The sequence below is a fragment of the Lonchura striata genome, chromosome 30, assembly GCF_046129695.1.
Source record: "Lonchura striata isolate bLonStr1 chromosome 30, bLonStr1.mat, whole genome shotgun sequence".
Classification (NCBI taxonomy): domain Eukaryota; kingdom Metazoa; phylum Chordata; class Aves; order Passeriformes; family Estrildidae; genus Lonchura; species Lonchura striata.
Window position 1 is genome coordinate 5,499,981 of NC_134632.1, and position 24,340 is coordinate 5,524,320.

The window sequence follows — 24,340 nt, forward strand, 5'->3', positions numbered from 1 at the left end:
TAGCTGCAGTTCTGCCCTGGGACAGCTTGAGCCGTGTCAGACAGAAATGTCCTGAAGCACTTGATGTTAATGTCTCTGTGGGTTAAAATCGACTTCAGTGCTGAATGTCCTAAAGAAATGGGAAAATAAAAACCTCCCAGAAGCCCCAGGCTTCTGCTTTTGACCAGAACCCAGCCGAGCACAGCAGCATTTTTCAGAGAGGAAAGGGGCACATTTAAAATTTCCCCGGAGCCCCTGGAGCCACCCAGCTCCTGTGTGAGCACAAATTCCCCCAGGGACAGTCCCGGCCACCTCTGCAAGCGTGCTGCTCTCACACTCCCAGCCTGTGTCCGTCTGTCTTTCCCAAAGCTTATTCGAAGTCACGTTTTCCCCTGTGTGGGTTGGATGAAATGATCCCACACGTCCTGCCCCACGGGAAGCTTTAATTGCAGTTGTGATGTTGACCCAAACAGGTGATGGGGAGACCTTCCCGGGTGCTCAAATCCAGGTTTGTTCTGCTGCCTCTGAGCTGCATTCCTGCCTGATGTGGGAGGTCCTGCATCCCGCAGCCACCAGAGGAACTTGAAAATTCCTGTTAAATTCACCATTAACCTTTGCAAAATCACCACAACTGATGAATGTTTCCTTTATTTTGCCAGGACCAGGCACTGAGGAATGAAATTGGATTTCCCAGGGCCCAGGTGCCACTTGGTAAATAAGCAGCATGTGCTAGCCCTCCTGGCTGGGCTGAGCATCCTTCCCTCCCTCCTGGCCGGGCTGAGCATCCTTCCCTCCCTCCTGGCTGGGGCAGGGACCTGGCACTGCTTTCCCACAGCAGCTGCTCAGTGCTCTGGCTTTCAGCCACAGCTCTCTTTCCTCCTGGGAGGAAACTCCCCAGATTTGGAGACAAACCCTGAGCAGGAGGAGGGAGAGGAGCAGGAGCAGGGGGACCAACAGCGCTGGTCTCTGCCAGAAGGACCCCGAGCAGAGCAGCAGCCCCAGGCGAGTCCTGTGCCCCATGGCGTGCTCCCTCAGCCTGCCCTTTTCCCTGCAGGGTTTCACACAGAATTCCAGCTCCTTGCAGCAGTTTTGGGGCAGCTGAGTGGAAGGGAGCAGTGTTGCAGCTCCGCTGCCCCTTCCTTCCCAGGCTGTTCCAAATCCTGGGATAAGCTGCCTCCAGCTCCCTTGCACCCCGGCTCTCCCTGGCCGTGGTTACGTGGCTCTGGCATTCTGAGGGCTGCAGACATCCTACTCCTACACAGTTTGCATTTAGCCCTGGAAATAAGAAGTGTCAAGCTGCTGTGTCAGTTCAGCTTAAATTCATGGGAGAAATCATTTGATTTAAAGCAGTTTATGTGATTAAATATGACTGCACAGGAGCCCCTGCAGGATAATCCTGTAGGAGAAGTGATGTTTGAAGTGAGGGAGGCCCGACAGCCCCGGGTTGATCTGCAGGAGCAGGGTGGAGCAGAGAGCAGGGGGATGCAGCAGAGCTGCAGCTGCAGCACCACCGCAGCCACCGCAGCAGAGCAGGAACGGAGCAGCCCCAAAACCCTGTGAGGGGCACCTGGGGCACGGGGGGCCTTGGCAGCGCTGGGGCACAGCTGGACTCGGTCTCCGAGGGCTTTTCCAGCCTCGGTGATCCTGAGGGGAGCCAGCACTTCCACACCTGCGGGTTTCTGCCCTGCCCCTGCCCCCGGGGCAGCTCAGCCGTCAGCCAGGGCAGGAGCACCGAAATTTGGCAGCGCCTGGCAGGGCTGGGAGGGGTCTGGAGGGTCCCCAGCCCCCGATTCCCTGGATTCGGAGGGGTGGGAGGTGGTCTCTGCCCCCCATCAGCCTGGCTGATGCTGCAGCTCCTGCAGGGCTCTCCCAGCTCATCCCATGCTCCGGGATGCTCTGCTGCCCCACAGCCCCAGATCCTGCTCCTGGCCCATTTTCGGGGCTGGGCAGGGCAAGGCGGGCTCGGAGCTTTCACTGTCATTAAGCTGAACAAGAGACCCAGTTAAATCTCGGCTGCTCTCGCTCTGCCTCAGCGAACACAAAGAGGAGAAAAGGCCCGAGCCAGACAATTAAAACGAGCAATAAAACTGCACGGAGAGATCCGTGGAATGATTTTTCCTTGACACGCTCGCCCCCAACAAGTGCCACATGTCCTGTGTATAAATAGCAGCTGCCCAGACTTGCTTAATCATCCCATTGTTACTTTATAATATTAATTAAACATTCCTCTGGGATTGTTTGCATCCTAATTAAGCAGGGGAGCTTACAAAAGACAGCGAAGGAACCAAACAAGTGCGTGCTGGGGGTGCAATTTTGCTAAACCGTGTGCAACTGTGTTTAAAAAATCTAGTGAAAATCACAGGGCTGCGGTTAAAAGCATCTTTAGAGGCACCAGAGCCGGGGCATCGATTAGCAGTGCCAGAGTATTGATTAGCAGTGCCAGGGCATTGATTAGCAGTGCCGGGGTATTGATTAGCAGTGCCGGGGTATTGATTAGCAGTCCCAGGGCATTGATTAGCAGTGCCAGGGCATCGATTAGCAGTGCTGGGGTATTGATTAGCAGTGCCAGGGCATCGATTAGCAGTGCCGGGGTATTGATTAGCAGTGCCAGGGCATTGATTAGCAGTCCTGGGGCATTGATTAGCAGTGCCGGGGCATCAATTAGCAGTGCCAGGGGACCCAGAGCGGCTCTGGGTGTTTGCTGAGGGATGCTCGGGGGCTCCGGGGGGATGAGCATCCCCCAGCAGCGCAGGACCCCCGGCTGTCAAAGGGACAATTAATTAATCCGGGGATGAGGGAGACGAGGACCCGGCAGCTGGGCCCGGGCACCGCTGCCCCCAGCCAGGGCTCCCCAAGATCCGCCGCATGGGTGATGATATCGCACCCGAGGGTCCCCAGGTGGTCCCTGCGGGGCCCCCCCGTCCTCCCTGCCTCCCTCCCTGCCTCCCTCCCCGAGCCGGGCAGACTCCAGCACTTTGTTCCCGGCTAGACTCATGCACCCTGCAGGGATGTGCTGTGAATTACTTCCCAAATTACGTGAGTAATTAAAATCAATGAGAGGGTATCCTGTTAAATAACGTAATTAGATGAGCTCAGGGCTGGTTTTGTTCTCCTGCCTGGAGACAGCTTTTAACTCTTTCCCTCCTGGCTCTTCCCGGCAGGGCAGGCAGGGCTCCCCCGGGTCACGCTGGAGGTTTTCCCAGGAAAAGCCTCCAGCTGCTTCCCCCAGAGCTTCCTCCCGAGCAGGGCTGTCCTTCCCCATCCCTGCTGCGTGGGACCCTGGCCGTGCCCCAGGGGCCGCAGGCACCTGAACCCCAGTGAGCACGGAACTGCCTCCGGCCCTGGTAACGGAGAGCCAGCAGAGAACTGGCCCTGAGCTGTGCACGGGGGCTCCACACGCGGCATGGGAACGATCCGGGGTGCAGAGGAGCCGCCCGAGCCCTCCTGCAGGCCCAGGGGCTGCCCTGATTCCAGAGGAATCCGAATGGCCGAGGGGCCCAAGGGCTGAGAGCTGTTCCCTGTTCTGGCAGGGCAGGGGGAGCCTCAGCCCACTCAGATACACGTGGAGAGCTCCTGGGTGCTCTGGGAGGAGCAGAGGCACTGTGCCACCGTGCCACCGTGCCACCGTGCCACTGTGCCATTGTCCCATTGACCCACTGTCCCATTGTCCATTGTCCATTGTCCATTGTTCCATTGTCCCATTGTCCCATTGTCCCATTGTCCACTGTCCCATTGTCCATTGCCCATTGTCCACTGTCCCATTGTCCATTGCCCATTGCCCATTGCCCATTGCCCATTGTCCATTATCCCATTGCCCATTGTCCATTGTCCCATTGTCCCATTGTCCCATTGCCCACTGCCCATTGCCCATTGCCCATTGCCCATTGCCCATTGTCTCATTGTCTCATTGTCCCATTGTCCCATTGTCCCATTGCCCATTGCCCATTGCCCATTGCCCATTGCCCATTGCCCATTGTCTCATTGTCCCATTGTCCCATTGTCCCATTGCCCACTGCCCATTGCCCATTGTCCCATTGCCCATTGCCCATTGTCCCATTGTCCATTGTCCATTGTCCATTGTCCCATGTCTCATGTCCCATTGTCCCATTGTCCCATTGTCCCACCATCCCACTGTCCCCTTGTCCCCTTGTCCCCTTGTCTCCCTGTCCCCTGTCCCCGTGTCCCTGCCCAGCCTGGCCTGGCAGTGCCAGCCCCCGGGGCAGCCCCAGTGGCTCTGGGTGCCGGTGCCCGGCCCCAGCCCTGCCGGGGGAATTCCTGCCCCGTGTCCCGTGGAACGCTGCTCCCGTGCCGGTCACAGCCCTGCCGGGGGAATTCCTGCCCCGTGTCCCGTGGAACGCTGCTCCCGTGCCGGTCACAGCCGTGGCTGCCCTTCCTCTGCCCTGCAGGAGCCCGGCAGCCCCCTCGAGCCCCTCGCTGGCAGAAGCTGGGCAGTGGCTCTGGAATCAAGGCTGCTCATTAGGGGCACATTGGGAGCCTCCTGGAGCCAGCTGGCCGGGAGGGCAGGGACCGGGCTCCAGGACAGCTCTGGAAAAGCCCCGATTAGCCTAAGAGCCAAATCCTCTCTGCCCATTAGGCCACCTGGGCCGTGCCCGTGCCAGGGCCGTGCCCACCCAGCCCGGCTGCACTGCCCAGGATTCCCAGCAAGGAGATTCCCAGGGATCCCAGCAAACCAGCTGCCCCAGCCTCTGCTCGAATTCCTGCCCCGAGCTCGGATCAGCCACTGCTGGCAGCCCTGCAGACACGGCCAGGCCTCCTCACTGTCACTCTGCTAATTAGCTGCGTTTCACACTTAATAACGGAGAACAGTTCCGTGGCAGTTTTATGGAGAAAAAACAAGAGGAGCAAAAGCCATTATAATTTCAGGAAAAGTCCCTGGAGAAGTGAAATGGTAATTCACAAATCCAGCTCTGATCTATTAGCAGATCCTGCTCTGGAGACTAAATTAGGGAGGATGATTGGCTTGGGTGATACTCTTCATTATTTGAATGTCTATAAAGAATAGTTATTAAATACATTTTCTTTTAAGAACTTTGAGATGCAGCCACATTTCCTCGCTATTTCCAAGCGTCTGAAGCCTAGACCACGCTGCATTTGTCACTGCAAACACCCTGGAAAATCCTATTTTAATGCAAAACATCTTTTGAAGACACGCTTAGCAGGCAGAGAGAACAGCAACACGTTTGAAACCACGCTGGGCTTTGAAACCACGCTGGGGGCTTGGTCAGTGGAACGTGCAGAGGGGGATGTGAGCCTCTGGAGAGGAGCTCCCAGGGGCAGAGATGGGCTCACAGGGCAGGGATGGGCTCACAGGGCAGGGATGGGCTCAGAGGGCAGGGATGGGCTCAGAGCGGGCAGAGATGGGCTCAGAGGGCAGGGATGGGCTCACAGGGCAGGGATGGGCTCAGAGGGCAGGGATGGGCTCAGAGGGCAGGGATGGGCTCAGAGGGCAGGGATGGGCTCACAGGGCAGGGATGGGCTCACAGGGCAGGGATGGGCTCACAGGGGCAAGGTAGAAATGCCCACCTCTCCTGGGCAATCCCCACCCAGCAGCGCTCCTCTCCCCTGGGGCTCAGCCTCTGGTGCCAGTGGGCATGGCTGGTATGTGCCCCAGTGTTACTTTATTCTTTTAAAAGTTTTAAAGTTCCTTTCAATGTTTTCTATACCTTCTGACAATGTTTACATATTTCTACTGGAGTTCTCACGCACGGTTCGTGTAAATAATGATTGTTTTGCATTCTTCTCTGTGGGAGGAGAAAATTAATAAACTGTTGGTTCGAGCAGTGTGGTTGTGACAATTCCACCCTCCAATCCACTGTCTCTTTCAGAATTCTGTATATTACAAGGTCAGAAATAAAACTTCCTTCTACTCTTGAATCTGTGAGTTCTTTCGTGTCGCAGTGGGACAGCCCGGGGCTGAGGCCAGGCTGCTGCAGGAAAAGCTGCTTCTCTCTGGAGAACTCCTTCTCTTTGCTGACCCTCTGGAAAGGAGCAGGGAGGTAACAACCAGGAGAGGAAAACAAAACGCTTTACCAGCAGCCGTTCAGCACTGAGGAACCAGAGCTGCTCGGGTTCCTGCAGCAGGGCTCAGCTGCCCGCTCCTCTCCTTGTATGGGCACAAGCAGCGCCTGCCCTGGGCCTATATTTAATTTGCAGAGGAGAAAAAGAATTCTGCCTGCACGCCTCCCTGCCTCGGGCAGCCACAACAGGAGTAGAGCTGGAGTTTAACAAAGGAAGAATCCCCTGCTCGGTGTTTAACAAAGGAAGAATCCCCTGCTCAGTGTTTAATGAAAAAGAACCCCCTGCTCGCACAGCAGCCAGGGCAGCAGGTCTGGCAGCACACGGGGCTGGGCAGTGGCAGTGCCAGGCTCTGCACAGCTGGGCACTCCCCTGGCACCTCTGGGGCTGTGCTCTGGCAGCAGCTTCTCCCCAGAGCCCTGTCCCCTGTCCCCTGTCCCTCTGTCCCCTGTCCCTCTGTCCCCTGTCCCTGTCCCCCTGTCCCTCTGTCCCCTGTCCCTCTGTCCCCTGTCCCCTGTCCCTGTCCCTCTGTCCCCCTCTCCCCCTGTCCCCTGTCCCCCTGTCCCCTGTCCCTCTGTCCCCTCTCCCCCTGTCCCCCTGTCCCCCTGTCCCCTGTCCCTCTGTCCCCTCTCCCCCTGTCCCCTGTCCCTCTGTCCCCTGTCCCCCTGTCCCCCTGTCCCCTGTCCCCTGTCCCCTGTCCCCCTGTCCCTGTCCCTCTGTCCCCCTGTCCCTGTCCCCCTGTCCCCCTGTCCCCCTGTCCCCCTGTCCCCTGTCCCCTTTCCCCCTGTCCCCTTTCCCCCTGTCCCCTGTCCCCTGTCCCCCTGTCCCCCTGTCCCCCTGTCCCCTGTCCCCTGTCCCCGTCCCTGCTGGAGGGGCAGGATGCTTGGGGGCAGGAAGGAGCCCTGCAGGCTCAGGGTGGAGCAGCCTGGCAGGGAGCTGTGCTGGGGTTTACAGCTCTCCTGGAATGGGAACAGCGGGGAAATCCCTGCAGGGAGAGAAGAGAGCCAGGGTGCCCACAGCAGTGACGCCGATCCCACTTTATTGGAAACTCTCGGAGAGCCAGACACGGAAGAACTCGGTTCTGCCAAAGGGATTTGTACAACAGGGAACACAGCAGGGAATGGGGGAATGAACTTCGAATCCGGCTGAAAATCAGCAATAAGAAAATAAACTTCAGCAACATTGTACCTGGAACAATCCACAGAGTCAAGGGGAGGGGAGAGGGGCAAACCCACCGAGACCCCCGGGTCACAAACCCCCATGGGGAGCCTTGTGCCCCACTGGTTTGACTGGCAGGCGAGGGAGAGATGCTGGGAAGCACCAGGGATAAGAGTTCAAGGGGAAACCCCCCAAAATTGGGGGTTTGCCCCACACTCAGCAATTGTTCAAGTCTCATAAATTCAAACATTTCTTCCAATTTAAATAACAAGTGCTTCAGGTACAAGGCTTGGGACGCCTGGTTTGTAACCCAGTTTGCAGTGCACACAAGCAGGAATAGATTTCTTTAACAAAACTATATATATATATATATATATATTTGCACACTCATACACACACATGCACACCGTGGATTTTGGATTTTGTGCTGCACCATTGAGCTGGAGATGATGGAAGGGGCCTGGCACCAGGAGCTGCTCACCCGTGGCACCACTCGCCCTAAAGCTGCGAAAGATCTGCATCATTTCTGTCACCATTGGTCCCCCAAGGTCTCCCCGGCTGGGGCTGCCCCAGCTGCTGCTCGGGCAGCTCCTGAAGCCGCAGCTCTCCCGAGGGTTCCACGTGGAGCCCGCAGCGCGTTCCGCAGGCTCGTCCCTGTGCGGGAGAGCTCGGGGTGCCCGGCAGCGGCCAGCCCAGGGCGGGGGTGGCGGCGTGGGCAGAGCCAGGCTCACACCCACACGGCCGTGTTGATGTCAAACCCCGCCTGGCCGCAGCCTCTGCCATCCGTGACGTTCCTGGTGCCCGTTCTGGGGCGCTCAGCGCGGCTCTCTGCCCGCGGGCACCTCTCCGCTTTGCTGGGATGGCCCTGCAGGTTCCCGTGGAGGGGCAAGTAAAACGTCCCCTTGAGTTTGTTGATCTTTTTGGACCTCTTGGAAATCTCGGGCTGCTGGTCCTCGGGAGGGAGCCAGCACGGCTTCTCCTTGAGCAGGCGGTCGCGGTCCGGCCGGACGCTCCTCAGGAACTTCTTGAAGATGTTGGCGGTGAGGGAGAACTTCCTGCAGAGCTCCTGGGACCTGCTGGCCGACAGGGACGCCTCGCTCTTCTCCCCCTTCTTCTCCAGCTCGGGCAGGTCCAGCCAGTTCCCCACCAAGTCCGCAAAGATGTTGTCCCCCAGCACCAGCGGCTGCCGGGTCCTGCTCTGGGACATCAGGGACGACGTCCAGTCGTGGCCGTCGTCGCAGCCCGGGCACTCGTGGCACAGCGGCCGGACTGCGGCCGTGCCCGGGCGGCCGGGCTCTGCTCTCGGGGGCAGGCCGAGCTCCCTGCTGCCGGACACGGGGCAAGGTGGCCCCGGGGGCCACGGGCCCCGCGAGGAGCAGGAGGTGTCCCGAGGGCCCTGCAAGGAGCAGGGGGTGTCCGGAGGGTGGCTGCTCCCCGGGCTGGCAGCGGGCTGGCACACGCTGGCCGGCTGTGGCACGGGACACTCCGGGCATGGGGGGCAGCAGCCCCGGTCCTGCCCGGGCCCCGCGCTGCCCCGGCTGCAGCGGCGCTGCTCCGCGGGGCTGCGGCGCCCCGAGATGTCCAAGTGCTCCAGCGCCGTCTGCACCTGCAGCAGCTTCAGCTCCTGCAGGGCGCCCATCATGCAGTTCATCTGCTCGTGCAGCCCGTCGCCCACCTCCTTCATGGAGAGCTGCCGAGGGAAGAGCACAGCGGTCAGCGTCCCCTCCCGAGGGTCAGTGTCCCCTCCTGAGGGTCAGTGTCCCCTCCAGAGGGTCAGCGTCCCCTCCTGAGGGTCAGTGTCCCCTCCTGAGGGTCAGTGTCCCCTCCCGAGGGTCAGTGTCCCCAGCAGTGTCCCTGGGGGTCAGTGTCCCTGGGGGTCAGTGTCCCCAGCAGTGTCCCCGTGGGTCAGTGTCCCATGGGTCAGTGTCCCCAGCAGTGTCCCCGTGGGTCAGTGTCCCATGGGTCAGTGTCCCCAGCAGTGTCCCTGTGGGTCAGTGTCCCATGGGTCAGTGTCCCCAGCAGTGTCCCCGTGGGTCAGTGTCCCATGGGTCAGTGTCCCCAGCAGTGTCCCCAGGGCAGCACAGCAGCAGCACGGTGCAGCAGAGCAGGGCTGAGCAGTTTCTGGCCATGCCCTCCCTCCTGACCACCTCTGCATCCCACCTGCTCTGCACCCACTTCAGCCAGCAGCACTCCCATTCTCCTTAGATTTTTCTAGGAGTGTCCCTCTAGGAATAAGAGGAGCTGACAGAATTGGATTGTTTGACCTGACAACAAAAATAAAGAGTCTGAGTTTCCATTAATTGCTTGGCAGAAGCCCAAGGTGTAGAACTATGAATGGTTTTGGCTGCTGCCAGTTTTAGAATATTCTTGTGCTTTTGAGTCTTTTGTGCCGTCACCAGCTGAAATCAGGAGCCAGAACAGAGCCTGGCTTCCTCACCTGAAGTGCTCCTGTATATTAAAAATAAACCCCAGGAAGAATGAAATTGTTACTCCATAACACATCTCCAGCCCTCAGCACAGGCACCTCTCGCTAGAGGACAAAGGCATTTCAACACACGGGAAATTCTGCACAGAACAACCAACAAACTCTGGGACTACTTACATTCAAGCAGGAATTCTTTGATCCCCAGGCTGGGACCTTTAATAGCAGTTCTGCTTCATCCCTGAACCTCACTGCAAAGATTGAACTTTCTACACCAGGCTTAAAATAAGCAAGTTATTCTCCAGAGCTTCCCAGCTCCCCCTCTCTTTCGCTCCGCTGCTCTCTGATGCAGGACCTGGATCATATTCCCAAAGCAGCCCCGGAGAGCAAACGGGCTCTGCTTTCCAGCAGCTGCCACAGATTCGTTTTCAGCAGGAGGGGAGGAAGAGCAGGGGCTGGCAGGAGCTGCCCACGCCGCTCTGGGCGAGGAGTTCTGCAGGGACTGCCCCGTCCAGGCCACGCCGTCACAGCAGCTCGGGGGGTCATCACCATCTTTTGTGCAGCAACACGACTCAAGATTAGGGTGAAAAAGGCCAGCTTTTTCTTTTATTCTTATGCTCAGCTTTACATTATGGAGCTTGATTTTCTACATCTCCATTTTAACTAAGCTGGTTCAATTACTTGCTCTATTTCCATCTCTGAGCAGCGAGAAGAGCAGCCATCAGAAAACTGTGACAACCCAGCTCTCTAAGTGGAAACTGCTCGACTGTTTCTGACCACAAATCCCCATTTCCAACCCCAGAACCTTGAACTAAACAGGTTACAGTCATTTTCCTGAGCTTTTCTCTCAATAAACTTGTTTATCACCCACAATGAGCACACAGCTACAAAGATACAGAAAATCTGTGCTCAGCTTCCTGATTCCACTTCCCAGAGCCTCCAGCCATGGCATTTCTTAACACCAGCAAATAAAGTCGTGCTGCAGACGTGCAAACAGCGTCCCAATTCCAGCCTCCCCACGCTCCCACTGCGAGCTGGGCCCGGCTGCCCCGCCAGCCTCAGAGCTGCCACCTTACCTGCAGATCTGCTGGGATGCTGCTCCTCCCAACCTTCCCTCCTCATTAATGGCAGCCTGCTTGATCTGGGGCTTTGGAAAAAGCTGGATTTGGAGCCAGCTCGGCCCCTCATTGGCCTCTTCCCACCAAATCCCCGGCACAGTAATCGCGCCCTGGGGAGCGCGGGGTCCTGCCCTGCCCGGGCATCTGCCGGGCTGGCGAGGCCAAAGGAGCCAAATTCTCCTCCTGAGCCCAGCAGCCAGGCTGCCAGAGCTGGGCCAGCAGCAGCCCGGGCACCAGACAGCTGGGAAAGAGGAGGGGATGTGTCACAGTGAGCCCATGGGCACTCTGTGCCCCTTCCCCATTCCCTGGGACTCTGATCAGATACCCCTGGACCCTCCTTCCTGCCCCGGGGAGAGCCAGGGAAGCCCACCCTGCCCAAAGTCTGTACAGACTCCTGACATTTCCTGTTCATCCTCTTCTGCCCCGCTCTCCCCTTGGACACCACAGAATAAAGAGAGCTGGACCAACATATCTGGGGTAAGAGCCTCTTTTGGGAATCTTTGCCATCTCCTGATATTCCTCCCCCCACAGCCTCGGACCTCTGCCCTAGCTGATATTCAGGGGGCTGTGAGGGGGGCAACGTCAGGGATGTTTTTCCCTGGGGAAGCCTCTCCTGGGAATGACTGAGTGGGGCTGAGCCCTGGTGGCACAGGGAGGAGCAGAGGGGCTCTGGGCTGAGCCCTGGTGGCACAGGGAGGAGCAGAGGGGCTCTGGGCTGTGGCTCTTCTGTCCTGCCCCAGGGACCTGCCCTGGCTGGGGCAGTCCCACCTGAGCAATGTGGAGCCCACCAGCAGCAACCGAGCTCTCAGCACCCTGAGGCTTTCAGCTCCGCTGGCAAATGCTGCTGTAATTTGGGTTGTGCAAGTTAAAAAATGAAGCAAACCAACCCCCTCTGCTTTATCTTCTGCTCTTCTTGGTATCTGCTCAGTCTTTTACAGAGCTGGAGAGAGAGGGGAGCCCAGCCCAAAGTGAAGTCACTGCCTGGTGACCAAACAGCCTGAGGGGCTTGGATTCCATCCACCTGCAATCAAGAGTACTCACCTTGGAAAGAAAATTCTGGAGGGAAAAGAAACCTTCCCCACTGTCTAACTGCCAGCCTCTCCTCCTTGCCAGGACCTCAGCTCTCCCAGGTTCAGACTGGAATCTCTGAGACTTCAGAAAAGGAACGATGTCCCAGAGAACAGAGATCACCTCCCTGGCAGAGGGTCGGGACTGAACTACCTGGTCTGTGGGAAGAAAAAGGGGTTCTGCAAAAAATCCAGCAGACTGGGCTGGGATCAAATGGATGCAGTGTGGAGGTGATGAACTCGAGGCTGAAGGGACAGCCTTCACTCACAGCCTCACCACACACCTCATGCAGAAGGAGCTCTCTGCTTCCAAAAAAGCCCTCTTAGAACCATGACAAAATATCCAAACCTATCCCTATAAACCAGTTAAAAATCAGATGCCTCAAACTGGATCTCATTATTCCTGAAACTTTTGCAATCCCTAAAAATTGGCAGGAAAAATTCGATGTCTAATTCTGCACAAGCCAACTCATGCCTTTTAAAGCAAGACAAGTACTCACAGGCTGTGTTCCCCTTCTGTGCCTGGGACTGTGATGGGAGAGGTTCCTTTCTGAGGAGCCAGGTACTGCCTGGCTCAGCCCTCAGTGCTCCTCCAAAGCAAAGCTCATTCACACTACAGACACCCAAGCACCGAAAACCGAAGTGCAAAATTCAAAATTCCGCTTTCAAATGATCATCAGGGAATATTCAGAATGGGGGGGAACCAAAGAAAGGACTGTCACAGCTCATCTACAGAGTGGTTTTTGCTCTGGAAATGCACCAGGCTGAGCAGCAAAGGCACCAACTGCTTTGGAAGCCCCCCTTTCCATGATCTCCTCACCTCCCAGCCAATACCCACAACTGCTTTACACAGCTGGGAAATCAGTGATCTTCCAGCTCTGATTAACCCAGCAGGGCAGAGCCTGCCCGAGGAGCCTCCAGCATCACTGGATTCCATCACATCCAGCCTCAAGCACCCAGACCCACCAGTAAGGCAGATTTCCCTTGCCACTTCCCCCTCCCAGCTAAATAATAATGCTTTTTATTTATCCTGCCCAGGTAAGTAAGTAACTCTTCCAGCCACTTTGGAGCCGATGTTCTCCTGTTAAATCTCCCTTCCCACCCTCAGGATCCAGCTCCAGAGCTCTCCACTGGCTGCACCCCCAGCCCAGCACACCCTGCCTGCCCAGGGCAGCTCGGGGGGCTGGTGGATGGGGGGAGCCCAGGCACCCACCCCAGGGAGCAGAGCTGGGGAGAAGAGCCCTGGATGGGGAGAAGAGCCCTGGATGGGGAGAACAGCCCTGGATGTGCAGAAGAGCCCTGGATGTGCAGAAGAGCCCTGGCTGCTTGCACAGCGAGGAGCAAGGCAGATGTCCAGCTCTCAGGTGAAAGAAACCCACACAGAGGAAGTTATTGCCAAGAGGACCGGAAAAAACAAATGGCAAATAGTTCTTAATAATAGTTCTGATGGGCAACAGAGCCAGCACCAAACAATTGGTATTTAAAGCAGATGACATAATGGAGACTGAAATAATTTCAGAACTGCTGACTGATCATTTTGTTTCTGTGTTTCCCTTTGGTCACTAACTGGATTAATCTCCAACAAGCCTGCAGCTGTGGCTGGGCACAGCCTTGCTGCTCACAGCCCCTCGTTCCACCGGGCTTTTCCTTCCCCTGCAGCATCCCAAGGGCCTGCAGTTCTCTTCCAGTCCTTGCATTTTATCACGATAATTTCAGGTGTCTCTTTCACCTCTTGTCTTCCCGGGGTACGTCAGGTGTGCATGAGGCTAACTGTGAGCTCAGAGTTTCTCTGAGAGAGGAAGGATGCTGACACCAAACCAGACTCCCCCTCACAACAATCCAACAGCTCCTAAGCAGATGTTAAGTGTGCGGACGTGGTTCACATCCCTCCAAACCCCACCTTCCTTCCTGTGCTTCCCAGTCACACTCCCTGTGTTCAAAGGCAAATCAGAAAAATCAATTCTCCTCAACCAGGATAAAAATGGGCCAAAAATAACTCCAATCTTCAGACTTCTACTCACAACCAAGGCTGAGAGACTCCTGGACTCCATGGACAGACTGAAAATGGTGGTTGAAAGTGTCAGTTTTCAGCCCAGACCTGCTTCCCTGGGAATTTGCTCTTTAACATTCCTGACTCTCTGAAACTGGGAGTCTGAAAAAAACCCATGCTCATCTTTAGGTGGCTGCCCTGGAAATAACCCAGAGGACAAAGGCTGTGGCTGCCCTCGCTCCCCAGTTAAAGGTGACAGGACATCTGCTGCCAAGTCACTCCTCTGCACCTTCCCCCAGAACAGCGAGGGAGGAGATCTGTGACAAGCACCCAGCCTTCTGGCACTGCTGAGATCTCCCAAAAATGGAGATCTGCACCAGCTGAGGCACCCTTGGGGCTGCCTGTGCCCGCTGCTGGAGCTGGGCAGGGGCACCGGACCCTCAGGGCTGTGGTTTGTGCCCCGCAGGCTGCAGAGCACCTGAGGGCAGCAATGAGAACACAGCAGATCCTCCCGGGGCGTGACACACTCACTGAACAGGACCCAGTGTCAGACAAAGAGTAAAAATAATTGGCTGTATTTTTCACTCGGACCCAATGTTCTATTCCTGCAGGATATTCATAGCAAGAAACATTGTCTGCCAGGACATAAATTAATGCAAGAAGGAAGTCAGACTCTATCAAACTCAGTAATTCGATGCATTTATGACAAATGTGCAGGGAGAACATTAAAAGTTCAAGTCACAGTGGTGACTTAAGTACTTTTCCTCCCAGAAGAAAGCAACAGAAAGCGCAGATATACCCTGGATCCATGTGAAAGACCAAGCAAAGCCACAAGCACAGCCGAGCAAGGTCACAAGCACAGCTACCGTGGCCGTGCCCCCTCGCCTGCCGCAGCCACACAAACCCCTCGTGCCAGGCAAACCTGCCCCGTGGGCTCAGAGCTGCCAGGGAGAAAGCAGCGGCTGATTCCAGCTGCAGAGCAGCCCCAGCCCACGCCAGGGCCGTGGGTGATGCTGCTGCAGTCAGTGCAGGCTGTGCTGGTGTGAGAGCGCGGGCAGGCACTGCCCCGAGCAGCACAGCCAGAACTGCTCCTGCCAGCCCCTCAGCAGGGCAGCTCCTGGCACCCCCAGCTCGGGCTGGGACACCTCCTGTGCCTGGGGAGCAGCACCGTCCTGCTGGGGCTCAGGACAGCCGGCATGTCCCCAGCGCGGCAAGGGGCTCCGAGGATGGGGTTAGGGGCAGGATGGCACACTGCCCAGCTCTGGGGCACATTTCACAGCTGCCAGGACAGAGGATGGCAGTGCAGGAGCACAGCTAATCCCAGCACCAGCCCTGGAACCAGCGCTGCACATCCCCACAAGCCACAGCGTGCCCACGGATCTGCAGGGCTTCCCGGAGGAGGAGAAGGTCTCTGCAGTTCCTCGGAGGTGCAGGGAGCTGGCAGGGCCCGGGGGAAGCTGCACGGCCGGGCTGAGGGTGCCAGCCCAGCAGAGCCCCTGTCCCATGGCACGAATGGCTGTGCCAGTGCGGCGCCAGCCCCGGCAGCTTCTGAATGAATCCCAAGCACAGGGACAGCACACATGCCACAAGGATCAGCTTTCAGTGGAAACCAGGGCTGAACGTGCTCTCTGCTCCCTGACTCAAAGGGGTCAGGGGCATCCTCGGGAGCCCCGGCACAGCTTTCCCAGAGGAAAAGGGAAGGGCAGGGACAGCGTGCCCGGCCTCGCCGGCCTGCCTGGCACAGCTCTCAGCACGGGTGACACAGGGGGCACACACAGCCCCAGACTGGCACACCAGCAATCAAGTGTGTTTGTCATAAACAAAGCAAGGGAAAGGAGAAGCAGAGCTGGAATCCTCCCTTCTCACGCTGCTAGGGGATCGAGTTGCACTGGAAGATAACCTTTCCTTGGGAACTGGGAGCTGTGCCAACATCCACTATTTTTTGAGAAAATCCCCTCCTCAAAACCGGCCAAAAGTCTGGTTTGCCAAAGCAGAGGCTGCCTGCACTGAAACAAACTAAACTTTGCTGACGGGATGGTCTCTAACCTTGGCATGTGACACTGAGCAGCCCTAAAAAGGCTGGCTCCTGACAGAGGGAAGCTCTGCAGAACCCCCCTGCACAGCAGGGACACAGCTCAGCCCGGGGGGCTCTGGGGATGCCAGGGCCGGGCCGCCCCGTGGGCTCCCCGGCTGCCAAAGCCACCGTCACCACCGGTGCCCCTGAGCCCCGGCCCTGGTGCAGCCAGGCCTGGGCAGGAGCAGGGGATGCCAGAGCCCCGCAGCCATTCCCCTGCCCGCGGTGCAGGAGGGCACAGCTGGGCACAGCTGGGCTGCCCTGTGCAGGAACACTCACCTACTTCCACTCCAGGAGCTGGTTTGCACAGGCTGGCGCAGCTCAGGACACCCTGACGGATGTTCCTGTGCCTGCACCCCCTGTGCCTGCACCCCCTGTGCCTGCACCCCCTGTGCCTGCACCCCCTGTGCCTGCACCCCCTGTCCCTGCACCCCCTGTGCCTGCACCCCCTGTGCCTGCATCCCCTGTGCCTGCAGCCCCTGTCCCTGCACCCCCTGTGCCTGCACCCCCTGTGCCTGCACCCCCTGTGCCTGCATCCCCTGTGCCTGCAGCCCCTGTCCCTGCACCCCCTGTGCCTGCACCCCCTGTGCCTGCACCCCCTGTCCCTGCACCCCCTGTCCCTGCACCCCCTGTGCCTGCACCCCCCATCCCTGCACCCCCTGTCCCTGCACCCCCTGTCCCTGCATCCCCTGTGCCTGCAGCCCCTGTGCCTGCACCCCCTGTCCCTGCACCCCCTGTGCCTGCAACCTCCATCCCTGCAATCCCCATCCCTGCACCCCCTGTCCCTGCACCCCCTGTCCCTGCACCCCCTGTGCCTGCAGCCTGCAGCTGGCTGAGCCGCAGGAGCTGCAGGAGGGAGTGCAGCCCCGTCCAGCTGCAGCCTGTGGATGTCCTGTGGCTCATATCCCTGCACAGCCCATGTGAAAGGAAGTTCTGGAGCCTGAATAACAAAATCCGGGCGGTGGCAGGGGGAGCGAATGGGTCTGGTGAGAACCAAACCTAGGGAGACCCAGGCTGCTCCCAGCCAAGTCACAGCTCGTCCAGCTGGAGGTGACAACTGCCCCTTCCCAGGGTTTTCAGCCAAGCATACACAGAGTTATTCCAGGCTAAGTCATGGTTAATTAATGTAATAAAAACTGTTGCATTTTTACAATTGAAAAAAATCAATTCCTGCATTATAGCAAGGACTGAACAAAGCCAGAATTTTCTCATTTAAAGTATTTTTTTTCATAATTAAGTGTGAGGGATCTCCCTTCCTGTTGAATATATGGACTCTTCAGAAGTTGTATTTTGCACTACAAAACAGGCATGTTTTAGCTCAGAGGTGCAATGTTTAGGCTCCTATACAAAAATACTGCTCAGATAACAAAACCGACTTGGTTAGAAGACAAAACACTGATTTAGGGACCTTATTCTTAGGCTGTCTTTCTGGAAGCTATTCCTGCTCCCATTCACCTCCCAGCTCAGATTTCCAAGGGCTGTCAGATTATTCTGCCGTGTTCTGGTTGGCAGTTTGCATTTCATTCATCAGCGTACAGCACACCAGTGACTCCCACTGCCCTTTGTTTTAGTTTGTCTTTCACCTCCTGTGTTGGCTGGGAAGCACTGGGCACGCCAGCAGGTTAAATGTCACTGCTGGCACTTCTATCGAGAGCAAAAGGCCCCCGCCCAGCCCGTGTTTCACAAGACCCCGGGGTCTGGAGGAGCAGGGGCTCTGAGCCCGGCCCTGCCCCGGGCACAGCTGGAACTTCTCCTGCTCCACCGGGGCTCGCTGGGGTTCCACACGGAGTGATGCAGGCCCTGAACATCTCCCGGGAGCACGAACCCGGCTGACATCACCCCGCTCCAGCCCCGAGCGGGAGCTTCTCGCATGCAGCAGCTTCACCCACCCGCTCTTGCTCTGCCTTGTCTTCCCCTTTTGTTCTCATTATCTATTTATCAGGGCAAGGCAGCCTCCGAGCCAGAGCCGCTGGAGCCCTGTTTTGGGAAGTGTCAGGTCCGCTGCCAGCCCACCCCGGAGCACCAGCACCGCCTCCGGGCTGCGGACAGGCCCCAGCAAGCCCCGCACCGAGGCTCCCCGACCGGAGCGGCCCGGGGCGAAAACACCGCTCCGTCCCGACAAAGGCTTTCCTATTACAGAGCGTTTGCTCAGCGTACCGGAGGCGCCAGCGCGCTCCGTCTACAGCCTTGTCATTCCCAGAAAGTTGCTCCTTTCCATCTCTGCAGCTGCTTCCCTGACTGCTGACCTGTGCTGGCACCTTGTCCCTAAAGCCCCCCACGCCCCCGCCGCGGCTTCTGTCCGACAGACGGACGGACGGACGGACGGACGGCCGGGACCTGCCCCCGCTCACAGCGCTGGGACCCCCGACCCACAACCGGGACCTGCCCCCGCTCACAGCGCTGGGACCCCCGACCCACAACCGGGAGCTGTCCAAAGCCGCCCCCGGGACGCCCCCGGTGCCCCGACCCCCGGCCCTTACCAGCTCCTGCCGCAGGCGCCGCAGGTGCTGCTCCATGGCCCGGCTGGGCGCGGGGCCGCCGCGGGAGGGGAGGAGAGGGGCAGTCCCGGGCTGTGCGGGGCGGTCCGGGGGGCTGACCCGGGGCTGTCCGGGGCTGTCCTGTGTCCGGGGGGCGGCTCCGGGAGGCTGTCCGGTGTCCGGGGCTGCCCGGTGTCCGGGGCTGCCCGGTGTCCGGGGCTGCCCGGTGTCCGGAGGCTACACGGTGTCCGGGGCTGTCCGGGGGCTGTCCGGGGCTGCCCGGTGTCCGGGGCTGTCCGGGGGCTGTCCGGGGGCTGCCCGGTGTCCGGGGCTGTCCGGGGGCTGTCCGGGGGCTGCCCGGTGTCCGGGGCTGTCCGGGGGCTGTCCGGTGTCCGGGGGCTGCCCGGTGTCCGGGGCTGTCCGGGGGCTGTCCGGGGCTGTCCGGGGGCTGCCCGGTGTCGGGGGCTGTCCGGGGGCTGTCCGGGGGCTGTCCGGGGGCTGTCCGGTGTCCGGGGCTGCCCGGTGTCCGGGGGCTGTCCGGGGCTGTCCGGTGTCCGGGGCTGTCCGGGGGCTGTCCGGGGCTGCCCGGTGTCGGGGGCTGTCCGGGGGCTGCCCGGGGCTGCCCGGTGTCCGGGGCTGTCCGGGGCTGCCCGGTGTCCGGGGCTGTCCGGGGGCTGCCCGGTGTCCGGGGGCTGCCCGGTGTCGGGGGCTGTCCGGGGGCTGCCCGGTGTCCGGGGCTGTCCGGGGGCTGCCCGGTGTCCGGGGCTGTCCGCGGGGCGGCTCCGGGGGCGGTGGCAGCCGGCGGGGCCGGGCGCGCAGCGCGGCGGCGCCGGGGCCGCGTGTGCGGGCGGCGGGGCGGGGGCAGCCGCAAGTGCGGGGGCAGCCGCATCCCCCGGGCCGGCCCCGGCGGCCGCGGCCCCGCTGGAGCCGGCGGAGCTCCTCCAGAGCCGGCGGAGCTCCTCCAGAGCCGGCGGAGCTCCTCCAGAGCCGGCGGAGCTCCTCCAGAGCCGGCGGAGCTCCGCCAGAGCCGGCGGAGCTCCTCCAGAGCCGGCGGAGCTCCTCCAGAGCCGGCCCCGCCGCCGCCCGAGCGGGGCGCTGAGTTCTCGTCGTGCGCCGCGCTCCGCACGTCGCTCCGCGGGCGCGGACCACCCCGCCAGAAGCGCGGATTAACCTACATGGCGCTGATCAGGAGAAACTGCAGAGCCACCCCCTTGCGGTGTCCCCGGTCCGGCTCCACAGCGGGCTGGATGCTCGTCCTGCGCCCGGGCAGCGCGGGGGACGCGGCGGTGCGGGCGGGACAGACAGAGGGACCGGGCGGGGACACACGGACAGAGCAGGACAGGTGCTCGGAGCGCCTCAGCGCGGTTTATTTTTATTTGTTTAAAATAAATAAAATTTAATTTTATTTATTTATTTGACCTCGCTGCTCCGTGGGCGCTGTTTCAGCCCGTGGCAGTCTGCGCACACTCCGGCTGTGGGGATGTCGGAGCTACGGATGAGCCCCTCCAAGACCAGGATTCTTTTATCTCAGATCAACCTCTAATATTGCTTCTCACCGCAGGACACCAAACAGATGGACAGGCGAGCAGGGAAAATAATACAAACACTTTTGGATCACCAGACTTCAGAACTGCGCTGAATTTGAAAGGGTTTGAAGCTTTGAGTGTCTCACAAATAAATATTATTCTCATCTTATCTGCAAAATGTGTTGTTTAGATGATAAATGCTGAGTCCCCTGTGATAATTTAGTCTGAGTTGCTCTGCAATGCTAAAGAACTTGTTAGGAGGAGAAATAATACTTTGTTTTCAAATTTGGGATTAAAAACGTAATTACTTGTTTTTTTTCCCATAAATTTCACATAGACTGGCTAAAACTTTTGCCTCTCCAGGTCTTTATTTTTTGGAGGAAAACATTTTTCATAGAAGTTAATAGGATTTGGTTTGTTTGTGTGTTTGTTTACAGAAATCAGTTTCAGTGTTTTTGAAAGGTGACCTTTGTGTCAAAATCCAATTAAAACGGGAAATTTGCGATCTGCCCTTTCACATGTGTTTGGGAAACACTCCAGAGTTAATGTTTATTGATCCTTCCAGCGTCTGGGTTATTATGGGTCAAAATTTCCCGTCTCCTCGCCCATTTCAGGGCTCCCGTTTCCCATCTGTTCAGCATGGGAACAGCAGCTCTCTTCGAGGCTCTGTAGAGTGCGGGGCAGTAGAGATATGAATTTATGGATGAAATGACCTTATCAAAAAGTGGATCACTTCCAAGGGGCCGTGCCATGGCGGCAGCGGGTACCTGCCACCCCGCGTCTCCTGCGGCCGCAGCCAGCTAGCCCAGCTGTGGTTTTTGCTCTGAAATGGGCAGGGTGTGGGGCCAGCTGGCTGCTCCCCGCGCCGGGCTCGGGGGTGGGTGCCCACAGCCCACCCCAGCACGTGCCCGGTGAGAGCCGGGCAGAGGGAAAGCTGGCAAGGCTGGGCTGGCACCCGTGGGGCCCGGGAGCAGCTCCAGGGCTGGGGGTGAGCAGGGAGAGACCAGCCCAGGCCAGTGTGCCAGGCGCTGTGTGCCAGGGAGAGTGTGCCAGGGAGAGTGTGCCAGGGAGAGTGTGCAGGGAGAGTGTGCCAGGCAGTGTCCCACACAGAATGTCCCAGGCAGTGTCCCTGGCACAGGTGGCACACCAGCGTGTGTCACACAGGTGAGAAGGGCCAGCTCCGTGCCCGCAGCACTCCGGGCTGAGCTGATGCTGTCACATCTGACTGTGGCAGCACAGCGAATCCCAGGCTGCTGGAAGGACCAAACTGAGCTCACACAATGCTTCACCTCCGGCGTGTCAAGGATTCGGGAGGCCACCCGCACGTGAACAAGGCAAGTGGCAGATGCTGCAAGCTCCTGTGCCTCGTGCGAGACACCAAATCTGTGATCTCTGGCAGATGAACAGGAAGAGCTCCTAGGCTCGTTTGGCTTCTGCTAAGGACATCCTTTTGATCCGTTTTCCAGCCTCGGGGCTGCTCCTGTCCCAGGAGACTGATAAAGGAGTTCAGGAGCACAGAATAAAGAAAAGACCGGCATATTCATGTGCTCCAAACTCCTGGGAACTTGCAAAGGAAGAAAAAAATCTGAAATATTTTCTCAGTAGAATTTCCTTACTAAGCAGCATTTTTCTCTTGCGTGTAGACAACTGGTTCAAAGCAGCACTGACACCTCATGCCAGGCCCTGCACTCCTTCCGCTCTGTCGTGGTGTAAACCATGAGCAGATGGTGCAGTGCACTGGAAAATCAGATCTCCGAGAAAGTACAGAGCCAAGAATAAAACTCCCCGAAGCAGAAAGCTACATGGTTTATTTCAGGACAAAAAGAAAAACTGAGATCCTTAGGCAAAAATTAGAATACTCCTTCAGAGTGGAGTATTCCACTTCTATGAACTGCCTCGTTCATTCCTGATTGAGGGAACATCCATCCCTTCACAGCTGAAGGCTCAGCTCATTTGTTGTCTTTCAGTTCATTGATCTGCTTTCTCCAGGCTCCCACGTGACTGTTCTCTGCTGAACTAACAAGCGTGGTTATCGCTGAATTTTCCTTCCTTTTGACTTTCTTGCACACTGACGACAAACCTTTCAGAATTTCCTCCCACTTCAGCTGCAGCATGACCTGAATTGAATCCATCCTTGTTTGAACCCACTGGGGCAGAAACACCCAGCCACGATAGGTAAGGATGTAATGTCAGAACTTTGCTGGTTTTATATTTGTGCATAAAGAGATAAAATAGCCCTGAAAATATGACTGTTTCTTCCATTAAGTCTAATTTAGTGCATACAGCCTCTGCGGCCTTTATATGTGAAGTTCTGACGTGCCCCAGCCTCACTATGCCCATCCTCAAAATAAAAACTTCTAACGCTGCTCCAGCCAAATTCCAGCTCCTGGCATTGCTCTGCCTGCACTGGAGTGCCAGGAGTAAGGAGCAGGGCAGCTCCTCATGCAGCACTGCTTGTGCTGAACATCTCCTACATTTCAGCTCGGCTCGCTGCATTTTCGTGACCTAGATCCCGCTCGCATGAGCTCAAAAAATAATGTAGCAAATCTTGGTATCGAAGATTAAACTGGGATGATGATTATTTATTTGGAAGACAACAGGAGTGAAATAGTGGCATTTCTCTCTGCAGAGCTGAAATAGCTGCTCTGACCCGGTCCCTTAGGCCAGCTTGCTTTTACCTGCAGCTGCACCCGTGCATGTGCCTGTGATGGCTCCCCCGTGGGCTTGAGATTCCATCTGAAATCTGGGGAATTCTCCCTGACCCTTGTGAAGAACGTGCCTGACGAGGAGCCCCGTCCGTTCCGCAGGAGGGCACTGAAATGAGCCTCAGATGGAGGCAGGACAGGACCATCCTCCTCCTCGTCACCGTTATTTATGGCAGCTCCACGCACAGGCTCGCTGGGAAGAGCCACAGCTTGGACATCACTGAAGCAACGGGGAAGATTCTGCTGCTCCCAAGACTTGCTGCTCCTTGGTAACTCCCAGGCAGCTTTCCTCTGCAGAGGGCAGGTGAATGTGCAGTTTTCCGTGGTGAACACGCAGGCGCCGTCTCTGCTGGGATCAATGGCCCTTTCACTGGCCTGGGCTCTACTGTACAGAGAGCAAACACAGTTTCCATGGCACTGGAAACACAAACATGTCCCACACTCCAAAGAGTGACTCACACGTGCTGCAGAGAACAGAGAAACTTCCCTGTCTTAATCTGAAAACATCTGCGAGAGGAGGATGAGATTATCTCACTTTCAAAATATGCTACAAATATTGTGTAAACCACATTTGCACTGAATAATTCCATGTCTTGGCAGATCTGAAAGACAAATCCTTTGAAGGCAAAGGAATAAGGCAAGGCTGGTGCCTGTTTGCAGTAGCAATGGCCAAATCAATAATGAATATATTCTTAAAATAAATACAACCCAACAATTCTGGAAGCCAATACAAACTGTCCATGTGCATTTTACCTCAGTATTTCAAAGAGTCACAATGAGAATTTAAGTGTTGGAAATGGAAGAGTAGATTTATAAGAAATGGAGGAGATGGATAAATTAGTGGGAAGTATTTAGTACAAGTGCTAATCCTGGTATTGCAGGTGCTAGGCTGAAATAGTCTGAAACAGTCTGAAATAGTCTAGAATAGTCTGCAACAGTCTGAAATAGTGATCACCTGACCTGCAGCCCCAGCAGCATCACTCAGAGGTGTCTTAGAACATCCCTTACCTAAAGCTGATACACTGAATTACAGATTCAGGGGAAAACGCATGCAATTAAAATCAAATCTGTGATGTGCACTTTCTAGCAGGGACAAAAATGTGGTGAGGACTATCTTGGAGCAATAAAACATGCTCTCAGTGTATTTGGGAGGAAGAATTTTCCCTAGCAGGGCTTTTCTACATCCTAAAACCTCAAGGAGTTTTATGACCCCAAGCTAGAGAGTTTATATCCCTTCAAAGGAACCTGTTATTTTAGTAATATTCCAGCTCTGAAGGATGTCTCATCGGCTTCCTTTACTAACCTAAATCCTTTCCCAGCACCTATTCTGCCTGCAGAGCATTCAGATTGAATGTCAGGATTTCCAAAGGCTGCTCTGAGCAGGAATACTGCCTTTGGCTTTCCAGCAAGCAACAGCAAAGCCCTGTCATGGCAAAGCTGCAGATTCCTCTTGGCAGGGCTGACACGTGAAGGTCAGCAACAGGAATTCAGTGCTGAGAGTCACTGAGGTAAAGCAAGGCCTGAAGGGAGAAGATTCCTGTGTGGACTGTGACTCACAGCACAGCACCTGCACAGAGCTCAAAACACAGAGAGGAGCAGGAGCAGGTGAGATTTGCTATGGGAATGAGGGCTAGAACAAAACCCTTCATGGGCTCACAACAAAAGAGCAGGAGCAGGTGAGATTTCCTACAGGAATGAGGGCTAGAACCCTTCATGGGATCGAGTGGCGGAGCTGCAGGAGCCGAAATGTGACACAGCCCCTCCGTCAGGGCCAGAACCAGCGCGACA

At 57.2% G+C, this 24,340-nt stretch overlaps 1 protein-coding gene across 1 annotated transcript; it reads right to left on the bottom strand.

Moving 5' to 3' along the window:
- Positions 1–7,900: 7,900 nt before the first annotated feature.
- On the bottom strand, positions 7,901–18,363 carry INKA2 (inka box actin regulator 2). Its single transcript, XM_077789036.1, has 2 exons — positions 18,325–18,363; positions 7,901–8,863 (listed from the first exon to the last, which is right to left on the bottom strand). The coding sequence occupies exons 1-2, from the start codon at positions 18,358–18,360 to the stop codon at positions 7,901–7,903; spliced, it is 999 nt and encodes a 332-aa protein (XP_077645162.1). The 5' UTR covers positions 18,361–18,363.
- Between the last annotated feature and the right edge of the window lie 5,977 nt (positions 18,364–24,340).

Coding starts and splice junctions, on each gene's coding strand:
- INKA2 (XM_077789036.1), bottom strand. CDS start 18,360: ATGGAGCAGCACCTGCGGCGCCTGCGGCAGGAGCTG. Junction 8,864..18,324: donor GGCGCCTGCGGCAGGAGCTG/GTAAGGGCCGGG, acceptor TTCCCTCGGCAG/CTCTCCATGAAGGAGGTGGG.